Below are 15380 nucleotides of genomic sequence, written 5' to 3' on the forward strand. Positions count from 1 at the left end.
TGACCTTGCAGGGGACACACTGGGGCTGCGTTCAAGTCACGGTGTTGTAAGCAGCTGACACTTGGCTGTGTCCATCAGCAACAAAAAAAGGGAAACACAACCAAATTACTACAGGTTTGGAGAAAAAAAGTGAAGTCTCTCGGTTCTGGCACAGCCCCCGGGCCACAGAGGTGGGTCTCACTCTGGCCTTTTGTGTGCACGCATCCTGTCCCACAACCGGACCCCAGGATACACCTCACTGAGCACCGTGGACGGGGACAACCAACATGTCCTGAGAGCTTCCGTGCGCCAGGTGCTGGCCTGTGCTTTACACGTCTGAACTGATTCAGCCCTCACGGCAACCCTATGAGCAGGTACTATCACCATCCCATTTCTAGAGGAAGAAACTGAGGCACAGAGAGGCTGAGTAACTTGCCCAGCACATGCACACACTGTGGATAAAGGGCTGAACCCAGGGAGTCAATGGTGGTATCAGCAGAGTCAGAATCAGAAAAAAACCTCAGGAAAGTTCACGAAAGCCTGTGACACATCTTAAAGACTGGACGTCAGATACTCAGATTTGGGGTAAGGAAAAAATCACCAAACCCCTGAGCATTTATCACAACTTCCTAGCACCTTCTTCAAACTCTTAATGCTCTTAAACTTGGCTGGGGTCATGGCAATCATTCAGGGAGACCATGCTGAGGTCCCTGTGGAGCAGTGGCCAGGGTAACAAGCCAGGTAGCTATGACGGGGACTGTTCAAGCTTAGTCCCCTGCGACAAGACCCTTAAACAACATTTAGAAAATGACCTGCAGAGATACTCCCTGCCACCTTCCACCCATCTCAGAGGGAGGCTGTGAAGGCTGAATATTTAACAAACAAGCCAACACAGGTAAAATACTAAGAATAATTATCAAACTATGAAAAAACTACACTTTCCCTGAGAGAGAAATAACAATGATCCTGACACCTGACAGGTACTGGATGCCTGCTCTGTACCAGGCCCTGCACAGAGTACTGGATCTGCGCTGACTCAGTGAATCATCATGGCAACCCCAGAAGTACGCACTACCGTTCTCTTCATTTCCGAGACATGGACACTGAGGCACAGAGAGGTTAAATGCTTCCCTGAGGTCACACAGCCAGTGAATGGCAGAACCGGGACCAGAACACCAGCAGTCTGCCCCCAGAGCACACGGCTATAAACAGTCTACCCGGTTACCGCCATTACAATGTGAGATGCAGCGTCTGAATTAACCTAACTACAGAATCTTTTGTTGACCTTTATTCAAATCCCTGCATCCCTCTGGGTCCACATCCAGCCCCCTCATCACCCTCACATGCACTGTGCAGAGTGAGTCTGAAGGAAACAGACCCAGAGGACTGGTAAAGTAAGGTTACAAAACAAAACTGGCATTCCATGACGGAATCAACTAGCGTGCCAGCCCTGGGGGTCCTGAAGGCAAGAACCAACAGTTTAAAAAACGCACTAAGGCTGGAATATTCAGGAAACTCTGTGTTAAATAAGGAGCTGTGTCCTTGAGAGACCTTGAGCGAGTTCACTTCCCTGAGCCTCCATTCCCTTAGCGATTAAAACAAAAAAGGCAAAAGCAAAAAGAGGGGCTGGACCCGATGGCCTTAAATGTCTCCTTGGCTCTAAGAATGCTCCCGTATTTTTAAGCTGGTTCTAGTCAACTGTGATTCGCATTCCGGCTTTGTTTCGGGCTTTCTAATTTCCTGAGCCGCCTGGTAACCTCTCCTCGAGGACAAGATGGCTCCTGCACCCGAGCCCTGCTGGTCCTCCTCTCACAAGCCCAGGAGTTCATCCAGGCTCCGCCCCGACCCCTAAGTGGACGGCCGGCTTCCCCGCAGCGGAAGGGAAGCTAACGCAGCTAAGTGCCCAAAATAAGGAGAATGTTTTACTCTTCTCCCTGAACGAAAATACCTGCCCTGAGCCGAGGCGGCGCCGAGCCCCGGAGCCCCGCTGGTGCCCGGTGCCCTCTCCCGACTGAAAATGTTGAGTGCAGGGAGCGCTGCATCTTGTTGACAATGACAGCAGTCACGCTCAGCAGTACCATATGGGATCCACAATTTAGCTCCATTAATGCTCTTAATTTGAAGACATCAAGCCCTAATTACACACTGGGTACTAAAAAGGCAGAGCCCTTCCCTGGTGCCAGCTACTTAGTGGTACTCTGTTGCCTTAACAGCTGGCTGAGGTAGCTTCAGGCCAAGCCGGGCCTGCGAGCTCCTTCAGGTGGAAGGGACCAGCCCCCAGAGCGAAGGAAAACTGGGACGACGGACCCCCCCCCGCCCCCCCGGCCACATCGGCACAGCAGGGTGAGCCGCTGCAGCCAAATCCCTGGCCAGCCCAGCGCAGCCGCAGGGAGGCCAGGGCCAGCCTGGGAGGACGGGCTCACGTCCGACGGGCCCGGGAGGCCCGGCTCCCGCTGGCGGGACGCGTGTGGCGCTCACCTCCTGCTCCATGTCCCCGTGCAGCCGCAGGAATCCGAACTGCGTGGAGGCAGATGGCAGCCGCCCCGGGGCAGGGGCCCCCGAGCCGCCCAGCAGGGTCTGGAGGAAGAGGTTGTAGTGGAACTCCACCAGCTCGCAACTCAAGAAAAAGACAACCATCTTCTGGTCTCTCTCAAACTACAGCGAAAAAGGGGTGAAAACCACCACACATTTTAAGATTAGGTGATGCTAAAATGAACCGCTCTGTAAAAGACACAGGCTGACTGATCCCAATTTGGAAACAGAGGTGACAGATGGCTTTGAATTATTTTTAAAAATAACACTTAGGCTCCATGCTATGAAGGATGCGGGGAAGGACAATGACATGGCTACAACCTCGACCGGGCCTCCCACCCCTGAGAAAACAATGATGCTCCAGTGTGGAGCTGCACCTTAGCTCTGTCCCCTCACTCACCCGGGACCCACAGCACGCAGCACCCCCGTGGGCACTCCGAGCACGCAGGACATCTTGAAGCCTCCCCCTCAAGCTCCTCCACCTACTATTTTCCCAGGTACTAGAAGTCATCACACAAATCTAGTAAATATACAAAAACCATGATTCTTTAAAAAACATGCGCACCGGCCCCCACCTCTGCCTCACGGCATGTTTCTACCACCTGTGACCTTCCCAGTGTCACTCCAAGGAAAGACATTTGAGGCAGATTTTACGCTGAACATAATGGCTTTCATTGACCTGAGTCTTTACCACGATCGGAGAACCACGGGCCGCAAAGACCTCTACGAAGGTCTGGGCTCACAAACACAGGCAAGCTGGGAAACTTCTGCGTGCGTCTCAGCCCACGGCCCTCCAAGCCTGGCAGAAACAAAACCATGATCCTTCCCTGGATCAGGCTGGGCCCAGTCCCCAGACCTCACCTTGCATTTCTGCAGGATGAAGGCCGCTAGGGAGACAAGCCTCAGTTTGCTGGGAACCACTGTCACGTGCTGATCGAGACCCGCTGGGATGGCAAAGCTGTCCAGTTCACTGCCAGTCCGTGGGGCAGAAGCTTCAAGAACCGCTCTGCTCTTTGGGTCATAGCTTTCATCCGGGACAGAAATACTGACTGGGTTGTGTAAGCTGATATCGGCTAGCCGCGTGACACCTAGGATAAAAAGCGAAAAAGACCAAATAGCCAACAGGCACATATGTGGAACTGGCCACGGAGGCGCCCGCCACCCCTCACTCCACATCTGGGCTGATGAAGACACTGCTAACAGGTCTCACCAAATGCCAGCACTGATCAGCCCTACGGCCAGTCTGCTGTGGGCAGACACCGATTTCCTCCCGTGGCCTGACCGCCTACCCACACCGCCACGGTTTCTCAGCTCCGACCCACGGAAGACCAGTGAAACAGACACCACCCGCCAGAAAGGGGTCTAGGGTCAAGTGACTTATGAAGGCCCTGAGGAAAAGGTTTCATGGGATTCCTTCACGGGCTTTACAGGTTTACAGACCTTCTCAGGACCTTTACTGTGCTAGAGTGCACACATATCTCCAGGAGGAGGAGGTCATGTGTCGCATTTCCCTAATTTTTTGAGCACAAAATCCCTTTTTCATGGATTCTATCTTAAAATTTCTGTTAGTTAGGACCTAGTAAAAACAATTTTATGCTTACCGGGGGAAACGGGTGGGAAGGGATAAATTTGGGAGTTTGAGATTTGCAAAAGTTAATCACTACATACAAAAGTAGATAAAAAAACAAATTTCTTCTGTACAGCACAGGGAACTATAGTCAGTATCTTGTAACAATCTTTAATGAAAAAGAGTATGAAAACGAATATACGTATGTATATGCACGACTGAGACATAGTGCTGTACACCAGAAACTGACACATTGTAACTGACAATACTTCAATTAAAAAAAAAATTCCTGTTAGTTAGAACACCCTTTGAGGACTGTTGGTGGGTCACGTGAACGGCATCTGGTATGCGTGCACCAGCACACAGCCAGTAAACCGAGTAAACCAGACCCAAGAGCGTGAAAGCTGTATTGTTGTTCAGGCAGTGACTTGCTGTGTGGGGGACCCTGGTGGAGACTGCGGCAATGCCTCCCAGCCTAGGTGTTCCCACCAACTACAAGGAGCTGAGAAATTCCATCTCACGACGGTGGACAGACAGAAATGAGCTCAAAGCAGAGATTTTCCAGGTTCAGTATCTCTTCAGGAGAAAGGCAGGGGGATCACAGTAGCAAATGCGCTGGGACAGAGGTCGTCAGCCTCCAGACAAGAGCCTGGCTCTCAGCGGGGGAACGATGGCGATCACAGCCCCGCGAGGCCGCAAGGCGGGTGGCGGGCGGCGGGCGGCCTCCTCCCTCCCCCTCCACCCAATGTGAGCACCAGCAGGACCCTCCTCACTGGGATGCTCCGCATCTGGGACCTGACTTCCTCCCCTTCCCCACGTGCTGGGGACCGCAGAGACTCAGGATGACTGGGAGAGGGAGGCCGGGCGTGCAGGACACGCGGTTTGAAAAGCAGTCCCCTAGGGATACTCACCCCCTCGCCCTCTCCCCCAAGGCTGAGCATCTTTGCTGCTGACAGACAATGCAGATTGTGCCTGGGCCCTCCCTCTTCGTTAAGAACAAAGAGCACGTCTTTTCACTCACCTTCCGTGAGTGTCGCCGACAGCAAGACGTTCTGTCGTCCCTGGCACTCGGCATTTACAGCGTTGAGTATCACGGTGATATCCTTTTCAAAACCCAAATCCAAGATTCTGTGATTTCAAGGAAGGAATTTCCATCTACGTGAACGAATGTACACTCAGGGGCTACCGAAGCTTCCATGAAGACAGCAGAAAGAGCCCTTTTCTTCCCCCTTTCAGGCTTCCTGGGAGAGGCTCACCTGTCTGCTTCGTCCAGAATCAGCCACCGTATCCGACTGAAATGAATGTTCTTCGTGGATTTTATATGATCCACGAGCCGCCCAGGAGTTGAGATAAGGATATTTATTCCTTTCCGGAGTCTGTTTAAAATTATTTTTCATAAAAGAAAGTAAATCAGATGGAGCCGCAGCAACAGAAAACACAGGGGAAAGGCTAAGGAGACACTCAGGGCGAGCACCCACGCGCCGCAGCCTGGAACCGCGAACACAGCGACAGACTTGCGTTCCAGCTTTCCTCAGAGGTTTCTCTTACAGAACGTAACTGTGAGATCTGAAATCCTATTAAGATCATAAACCCTAACCCTCAAAGGAAACTTTACTATCTAATCCAACACCCTTTATCTGATCTATATACGCTTTCTAGAACCCTCCAGAGAGATGGTCACCCAGCCTGTTCTTGACGGCGTCTGTGCCAGGGAACCTCTCACCTGAGTGACCTACCCCACGCCAGCGCGCCAATGGCCAGAACGTTTTTTCCTCGTACTGAATCCTTGGAACTTCCATACAACGGGCCTACCCTTGCCCATAGACTAGGCAGAATAAATCTAATTCTTATTCCCCAGACAGCCTTTATCCCATTAGTCCCTAGTAATTAAAGCCCACAGTTCTTAGCTGAGTGCATTTTCCAGCTTCCCTTGCAGTTCAGTTTGGGCATGTGCTTATGTTCCAGCAACGAGACAAATGGATAAACGGAACATGCAGATCCCAGAAGTACCTTTGGAAGGAGGAGGTATGATTATCTTTGTTCCAACTGGCAGGAAACTGGATACAATGGCTGGAGCTCCAACAACTATCTAACACTATGAGGAAAGTCTGAAAACGGAAGCCTCCCTTGGTGGCACAGACAGAAGTAGGCCGGGTCCTCACACCGGCGCACACACCACGCCAGCCCTGACAGGCTACCATCAGGCTTCTTAAAAGTGAAAGAAAGAAAAAACTTCCACGTTGTCTGTGCCACTGCTGTTGTTTCATTTACAGCTAAGTCTAATCCTGAGCAACACATGAAGGTTTCCAGTTTAGTATTAGCTCCTCACTTACAGACGCTGCACATGGTTGGGTATAACTACTAAGCATTAAACTACAATAAAATGAAAATGCTTTATAAAGAACGCAGACAATGAGATTTACTTCCTGTAACAATTTCCCTCCTCCTTCTGTAGGTTCTTGTGGGACCTGCGTATTCCGTTTATCCATTTGTCTCCTTGCTGGAACATAAGCACATTGTCCAAACTTAACAACAGAGACTTAAGAATCGATGTATTGGGGTGTAAAATGCAAAGAGGCAAAGCGTTATGTAGGTTTATAATCTTGTCTTTGTAAAATCAAACAACAAAGGCCTAAACTCCCAAGGTACACAAAAGGAGTCAAGGGAACACATTCTAAACAAAAGGGGGTGGGGTCAGGAGGGTAACCAGCACTCTCACTGACCACATCAAAAGGCAGCCCCTGGTTGGTTCACCAGTGTTTTAAAAAACAGCACTGTCCAGCGGTGACCACTCCCCCCGTGACCACTCCCCGCAGGCTCCATCCATCCCACACCCAGGGACTGGGCCGCGTCGCCTGACATGAGGCTCTCTCCAGGAGAAGAAGGGCCAGAGAGTCTTACTGAATAGGAAGGCAGGACCGACGAGATTCAAAACAGAACGAAAAACAAGCCAACTTCCCCCTACCTGGCTTTTTCTGATTTTCTCTTCTCTCCTCCCATTAACACTCCAGGCACAATCCAGGTAAATGGCTACAGAAAGACATCAGACCAAAATCAATGCAAAGTCCTGTTCAATGAAAGCCGAGACTGATTCCCAATTCCTTTTCCTCAAGGGAGTCGGGAGGGAGGACTGGGCTTCTCGTTGCAGGAGGGATTACTGGGCAGACACGACTCCCAGGCCTGGCCAGGCCCACGGCAGCATTATCTGACTGTTAGCAGCCGTAACTTAAGTTGTAGTCATGCAATGAGTTCCCAACACCGAGAGAGAGAGAAATGCGAGCTTTTTAAATGATTCGAGTCGCTTCTCCGCGTCCCCGCAGAGCCTGAACTGAAAACACATTTCGGCAAGTCGAGTGCCTTTCTTTCCCTTTTTGGTTGAGCTAAGACCCAAGGACAACACTTCCTCGTGCCTCCCTGTGATGAAAGAAAGGACAGATCGAGTCTCCGCCTAAGTTGCCGGGTTGGTGGGTTTCGGCTCTGAAGCGCTCTCTCTTCTTTCTTACACAAACCCTACTTGTGGCTTGTTGTTTCAGTGGGTCACCTTAAGGATGTGCCTGTGAACCTCTGTGCATGGCTTGCTGGTGACTGTGATGAACAGATTACGGGACCTGAAGTACCAGGAAACACTGTAATTTAGCCAAACTAGAAACCGGTGATTAATACGGTTCAGATCAATAAAAGCCCACACCCTGTACCTGGGGAGAGCAGAGTACAGCCAGGGAACAGAGGGGGACCGGAATAGTTCCCGGCTCTATAAAAAAAAAAATAAAGAAAAGGCCGTGGCATAGTTCTCTTTCTTCAAAAAGTCAGGGGGAGAAAAGATAAAACTGAACTCATGGCTTGCCTTACCTTAAGCAGTTTCTGGACAGTCTCAAAGCTTTGCAGAGCCAGCTGTAAACATGAAAAAGTTACAGATAAGGAGCAAGATCCCGTCTCCCCTTTTTGTTTATTTTTTCGAATTTAGAGAGTGTAGAGGAATAAGGATCCAATGCTGGACCCCAAATTAGGATTAAAATAAATACATAAATCCTACACACAGACTCTACTTGGAAGTATGACTTGTTCTGAGACTGACTCTGAAACCTGTCAGTTTGGAGAATATGGGTAGAGACATCACATCTATTTCTTGGACGTACACAAAAATAGTGTTTTGTGCTCCCTCTGCTGGCTCAAATTCCCAGAGTACCACAGAGAACAGTCTAAGGGGCACAAAGATGGAAGAAAATGAAGGAGAGTCAACCTGAATTCGGTTCCCTCCGGAAAGAGAAAGAATGTAATATGGGTGAAGGGGTAAACCACGTCGTGGAGCAACAGGCTAGCCCTGAGAACATTACTTTAAAGGTGACGTGACTACAGCCCAAGGACATGCCAGAGCAGAGCCATAGCTTAAAGACAGAGAAGGTCATCTCCCCAGTTTATTAAAGGGAGGGGAAATTAAAAAAAGGAAACAAACAAACAAAAACACCAACAAGCCCACCGGAAACCACCAATAGTAAAAATTAACATTAAGTTATAACCATTAAAAACCATCCCAAAAGCTGCTGCATAATCCCTTTATCCAACGACAGACACAGTTTCCACACGTTTAGTATTCACGAAGCATCCCAGGGAAGCAGCGAGTTTGCTGCTGTAAAAATTTAAATAGCTTTGTGCCCGCTCCTTCACTGGATGGAGCTGAGACAGGGCGCTGCAGGCTGTACCAAAGGCTGAGTGAGACCTCCATCTCCATGGTCAGTTCTCTGCAAGGAAGTGATTAGCATGTGACATGGAAAACAGATACCCTGCCCTGAAATTGCCTCTGTAGGCAAATAAAATAAATCAGATAGAAGAGAGTTCCACCAAGAAAGAAGAAAACTATCCAGAAGCTTAACTTTCAGAAACAAGCACAATTTTGGGTGCAGTAGCTTCTTAAAAAAAAGAAGTTCATTTTTAGGGCTGATTGGTTTTATTTTTTAATTAAGTTGCAATAGGAAAAAAGCAAAGGAAAAAGTGTGATTATTTTAATTCTTTTGAAAAGCACAGAAATTTATAGTGTCATTAGTTTTCGGGTAACAGAGGATACTTTTCCATACTTAAATTGGGGTTTTCAAAGAGTACTCGGGTTTTATTTCCTGACAGGAACCAGAAGGTGGTTCCCAGCAAAGGAAAGGGTGTAGCGATTTGCGCAGTGGAGAGAAAAAAGGTAACACCACTTTCAAACTCAACGATACGGCTGAGAGTGCTTGCTCAGCGCCCATCCTGAAAGCAGACTGCTTACCTCTCTCGTTGGCACTAGTATCAGGGCATAGGGGCCGTCAGCACGCTGTCGACACAAAAGGAAAAAAGTGCCATGAGTTGAATGAATGAAGGTCATGGGAGCCCAGACAGAGAGATTAAGGGTGGTCACTTGTAAAACACCAGAGCAATCTCATTAAAGAGGGGACAAGACCGCCCACTACCCTCATTACCATAGAACACTGACCTAGAAGTTCTGGCCCATGCAATCAGACAAGACAAATAAATATGTATAAATCTAGAAAGTAGGACGTACAGTTGTCATTACTAGCAGATTATATTTTATCCTAGAAAAAAAAAAACTTAAGAAGATCACTTGAAAATCTATTATAAAGAAGACAATTCAGTGAACTAGCTGAATGCAAAATTAATATATAAAAATCAACAGCCTTCCAACACAGAATGTTGGATGGAATCACACTTATACTAGCAAAAAAAAGATAAGAATGAGCTTAAAAATGTACAAAATCCGAAGGATAAAAATTTTAAAATACCTCTGAGGCACATAAAATAAAATTTGAATAAATGGAACGATGTATCTTATTACTGGGTAAGAAGACTCAATATTATAAATAAGCTAATTCTCCCTAAATCAATCCATAAATGTAATGCAGTTCTAACAAAAATGTCATACATATGCATTCTATGTGTATATAAAATAATATATCTAAAAAATGCCACAAGTATGCACATGTATATGCATATAAAAGTAATATACACAACCAGACAATCTGATTCCAAAGTTCATATGGAAAAATAAATGTGCAAGAATAATCAAGGCATTTCTGAACAACATCAGATGTTAAAACTTTAAATCTATAGTAGCATTAAAATTGATACTAGCAAATAGAGGTTACAATAGCAAACACAGTTTAGAAAAAGGGCAATTTGTATCAGTACTGAAAAGATGGATATTTCAAATGTCCTTTTACAAAAAAATTAAGTTAGAAATAAAGTTGGAATTAAGTTGGCATTTTTATAGGTGACATAAAACTCTGAAACTATAAAACACTGAACAATTTTATTATGTAAAAATTTTAAATTTCGGAATGGAAAAGTAATACCTAAACAAAATTGAGTCAAATGACAATGTGGGGAAACAATATGCCACCTAAGGGAAAGGGCCAATTTCTTAGTTTATAAAGAAGATTTAACATTCAATTAAAATAAAAAATAAAAATGACCAACAACTCAAACAGAAAAATGAAGGACATAAACAGCTAATTTATGGAAATAAGAATTCAAAAGATGGCTTTTAAACATATAAAAAGATGCTCAACTTTACTCCTAAGAGAAATTCAAATTAAAACCATGATACAATATTTTCCCATCAGATAAGCCAAAATAAAACAGCTAATAGTGTCGATAAACACACAGGCACACAGGAATTCTTGTACACTGCTGGTGGGAGTGCAAATTGGTATAACTCCTTTAAAGGTCAATTTTGGTATTATAAATAAAAATGCTAATTCCACTTGCAGAAATTTCTCAAAAATATACCCTTATATGTGTGCATAAAGAAATTCTAAAGTATTTTATAGAATGTAGAGTATTTATAACAGCTTTGTTTGTAGCCAAGTGTGGAACACCAGTGAGGGAATGAGTCAGTAATTTATGGTACATACAGGCAGTGGAATACTAGGCAGCCATTAAAAAAAACAAGGCAGGTCAACATGGTGTTAGGAAACCATCCCCAACATATAAGTGAATAAGAGCAAGGCCAGGAAATCATGCATAGCAAGCAACTATTTGTGTATCAAACAAATAAAAACTTCAATTAACTTCAATAGGGGAACTACGCATACTCATGTGTACTTCATATGCAAAGACTATCCCCAGGGGAACAGACAAGAGTCTGGTGACGGGGACCTTCGCATCCTGAACCACTCCGGGAAAGGGGCAGAATGACTCACTTCCACTATGTATTTTTTGGTACTCTTCACATTTTTTAAAACATGCACATTATATCTAAAAATAATAGGAATGACGACAGAAGAAAACAAAGTAATCTGATAAAGGTCCCGAAGTCAACGGGGCATCTTGTACCTCCGAAGTGCTCACAGACACCTAGTGAGTGAATCAAAACTACGCTAGTGTAGAAGCTAAGCGCAGAGTTGGCGGCAAATTAAATTACGAGGATGGTTTTCATGTTTTGCATGGGAAACATTTACCCACAAGGAGAAAAGGATTTGGAATTCAAACGAGAGCCGTCTGTGCTCGGCATCAACTTGGCGAGACTGTGCTGAAGCCCAGGTGAGGAACGGTAAACATGTTAGTACAACCGTCTTGATGCCACAGTGTGACGTTAGGAGATGCTGACATTTCAAAAGGTGTTACTACACAGAGGAGAAGAAAGAACAATCAGTTCCTCACAGGGCAGAAGTGAGTGAGGAAGGATGGATGTGATGTTAAAAAAAAAAATCAGAGCCAAAATAGCTGAAAGAGTGAAAACACAGAAAGGCAGTCAGTCCATTCTCATTCTGTCACGAAAGTAACTGAAGGCTCTGCTGGGCGCCTTGAATTTGCTGCTCCCTCCAGATGTGTTTTTTACAGGTCAAATCCTTTCGCAATGAATTCCAAGGGCCTAGACTGAATATTCCTCGAGATAAGTGAATTAAATTTGGGCTTGGAAAACTGTGTCTACAGAATATTTTTAATCTTTAATAGAATAAGCTGTTATTGATATTAAAAATATTTGAGTAAATAAAAACGAGAAGGCTTGTTAACGGTCTGAATGTAAGCCATTCAAAATGCTGCCCTTCAGACTGGCCTCATGTCTGTGTTGACGACGGCTGAATTTAATGAGCAAGTACTATCACTAGGCGCCTAGTAGCAGCTCCCACCTCCCCACGTTGGACTCGATCCTCGTGGCAACGCTAGGATAACCCGAGTTATTCCCCAAGAGGCACAGACGGATGAAATGATTTGCCCAACATGACACTCAGACCCAGGACTTGAGCAGAGCCACCCACCACACTGTCTACACCTTAGGAACGTAATCGAATCTCTCCTGTCCTCAGTTCGTGGCTCCAGGAATGAGACAGCTGGGCTAGAACCAAAGGACCCATTCCAGCTCAAATATACGCCCAAACTCTGCAACTTTCCCGAAAGGAAAAAACCTCTAAGGGAAGAAGTTCTCCTGGAGTGTGCAAGCGGATGAGATTACCACATTGGTCTAAGAATTCACATTTCTTCTTCTGTAACCTACACCGGGCCCGACGCTAAGCCCCTCGTACGAACCATCTCACTGCAAAGTGCCCAATGGAGGGGAACATCAGGAGACAGAATTCTCACTCACTCGCCTCGGACAGAACCAGTATGAAAAAGATGTAAATGTGTTCATTCTGAAATAATTTCCAACTTACAAAAAATTGCACCAACAGTTCAAAGGACTCCCTTCCACCCTTCTCGCAGGCTTCCTTAGGCGGCACGGAGTCTCAGAATCCCAGGGCAAGGATCGAACAGGGAATTAACTGTTAGCTGACCCGATACGGCCAGTTAATCTATAGACCTTACTCACATTTCATCGCCTGACCTGTTAACATCCCTTTTCCAGATTAAGATCCAGTTCAGGACCACAAGTCGCATTTAGCTGCCATGTCTCCTTCACCTCTTTTAACCTGGGGTAGCGCCTTAGTACTGCTTCATTTTTTGCGACCTTAATAGTTTTGAAGAGCACTGGCCAGTTCTTTTTAGAATGTGCCTTGATTTGGGTTTGTCTGAAGCTTATGATTAAATTCGGGTTATGCATTTTGGCAAGAAAACCACGGGTGTACCATTGCGTGCTCCACGCACCAATCAGGAGACACGATGTCGACACGTCTCAGGACCGGTGAGCCCACTCTGACCCCTCGGCTACGGTGGTGGCAGCCGGCTTCCCCCGTGAAGTTACCATTCTTCCCGTATCTTATGGAGAGATACTCTAAGACTGTGTAGACACCCTATTTTCATCATGCTTTCATCCTCTCATTTTAGCGGCTCTGGGGATTCTTGCCTGAAACAGTACTGCCGTGGCATCTGCCGGGTGACGACGTCTCACATTTACTCATGGAATTCTACTGAAAGGAAGCCCTTCCCTTGTCTCATCTATTTAATCAATAATTTATATCGATTTGGACCCATGGGGATTTGTTTTAGACTACAGGCCATGATCCAACACTGTCTTTTTTTTTTTAATCGAAGTACAGTCAGTCACAGTGCGTCCATCTCTGGTGCACAGCACAATGCCCCAGTCATGCTGAGACATGCATGTCTTCGTTTTCTTATTTTTTTCCATTAAAGGTAATTACAAGACACTGGACATAGTTTCCTGTGCTGTACAAAAGAAACTTTCTAAAATCTGTTTTTATAAACAGCAACACTCTCATTATTTTGTCACTCAAATAACAGGAAGGCTGGACACACATCTAATTCTGCATGTCCAGACTGAGAAAAAAGTAACCAATCAGCTCTCCTCACCTGTTTGTGAACCTGTTTTGCTCCCTATTTCTGATCTCACTGTTTCCTCTCAAGTGAGAATAACCAGGGCGTGTGTGGGGTTCTGGGTTTTGAGAGGACACCCACGCCTGTGGAACGTGGCAGGCACACGGCCTCCCAGGGAACCCAAGGAATCCAGCTCTGGCCCTTCTGGCCCAGGTGCTAAGTGTGTTTGACAACTAAATTTCTAGGAAATGCTAAATCCGAGGTGGCCCAACTGTCACACTCACCAACTGGGTGCTTATTTTCACACCTACTATTCATGACAAACCACCATCTTAAATACAATGCTCACCGTCCTCAGTCAGAGGAGCTGGGCCTCCAGAGCCAAAGAGGACAGAGGTGGAAACTCAGCTTCACGATCCCCCCACTCAGCCTCAGGAAGTTATCCGACCTTCTCAAGCCTCCATTTGATTTTTCCTTAATCAAGGTTAACAGTAATACCTTACAGCTGGGGGGTCTGGGGCAGTTAAAAGAGTCAAGAAGATAACACAAGGAAAGCGTTCGGCCGGATGTCTGACCCACGGGGAGCATCTTACAAACGTTCCCTGTTAGACCTGCCAGGACTGACCATGTGTTTACTCCAGTCCACTCTGGACACAGGCTTCAGATGCAACATGCTTACGTAATAAATTTAAAAGAGGGAAGAAAACAAAGCTAAGCGAAAAGACTCTTTTGGTCCCAATCTTACTGCTTTGGTTCAGTTTGATGGCTTCTTGTGCGCCGTGAACAATAACAGAAAAGCACAGTTTACACTCACCTGTATTTTGGACTCCATTGCTTGAAGGGACTGGACCACAGGGATGCAGTAGGCAAGAGTTTTACCTTTTAAAGAAGCACAAAAGCAGTTAACATCACGGAGCCTGTGGATGTCAGAAAAGCACAGACAGCAGAGGAAGCTGGCGCTGCTCTCCTCAGGCCGCCCTGAAGTCTGGGGACAGGAGGGGCCCACCCACACCCAGTGAAAAGGGAAGTCACCTGTCTGCCACAACCCCTAGTTCTGCTTTGTAAAGTCACTGCTTCTAAGAAACTTGCAGCTTCTGCTCCTTTGACATCGGACAAGGGAGCCGATGATGCACCTTCCAGGTCACACAGAAGTTCAGCTCAGTGACTGTCACCCTGTATCCCCTACCCCTAACCTCTCCAAGGAGCCTCAGCGGTCAGGGAGCATCCTCTGTGGTGCCCACGTGGGGAGGAGCCTGTCTGAACCCCAGAGCTGGCCTCTGAAGACCAAGGAGAAACCAGGGGATGGCAAAAACTTTGGGATCCACCCGCGCGAATGGTGGCCAAGCCGGCGCGGGGGGTGGGGAGGTAGGGAGGCAGAAGGGGGCAGAGAACAGGGAGACCTGCCATTAAGGGCACAAGAGGGTCAGAAGAGCAAGTCCAGATTGTTCTGGAACAAACAAAAACAGTGTTTCGTGTTCAAGCCAAAAGACTGGCGTCCACTCAGCGTGTGCTCACCACAGAACTGTTTTAATACCAGAAGAAAATGCTCATTGCCCACTAGAGTGAGGCTGGGCAAAGCCCTGAGGCAGGCTCTGAGGAATGAGAG

General features: G+C 46.7%; 1 protein-coding gene across 2 annotated transcripts in view; it reads right to left on the bottom strand.

The window, feature by feature from the left end:
- DDX31 (DEAD-box helicase 31) overlaps positions 1 to 15380 on the bottom strand; it is a 67201-nt gene that overhangs the window by 44229 nt on the left and 7592 nt on the right. For both annotated transcript variants that reach the window (XM_032478726.1, XM_032478727.1), the window contains 8 exons: positions 14589 to 14653; positions 9336 to 9380; positions 7928 to 7969; positions 7044 to 7108; positions 5335 to 5454; positions 5100 to 5206; positions 3373 to 3599; positions 2458 to 2634 (listed from right to left, as the gene is read on the bottom strand). In XM_032478726.1, coding sequence (XP_032334617.1) covers positions 2458 to 2634; positions 3373 to 3599; positions 5100 to 5206; positions 5335 to 5454; positions 7044 to 7108; positions 7928 to 7969; positions 9336 to 9380; positions 14589 to 14653 — 848 coding nt within the window. The remainder of the gene's footprint in view (positions 1 to 2457; positions 2635 to 3372; positions 3600 to 5099; positions 5207 to 5334; positions 5455 to 7043; positions 7109 to 7927; positions 7970 to 9335; positions 9381 to 14588; positions 14654 to 15380) is intronic.

Source organism: Camelus ferus, chromosome 4 (genome assembly GCF_009834535.1).
Source record: "Camelus ferus isolate YT-003-E chromosome 4, BCGSAC_Cfer_1.0, whole genome shotgun sequence".
Classification (NCBI taxonomy): domain Eukaryota; kingdom Metazoa; phylum Chordata; class Mammalia; order Artiodactyla; family Camelidae; genus Camelus; species Camelus ferus.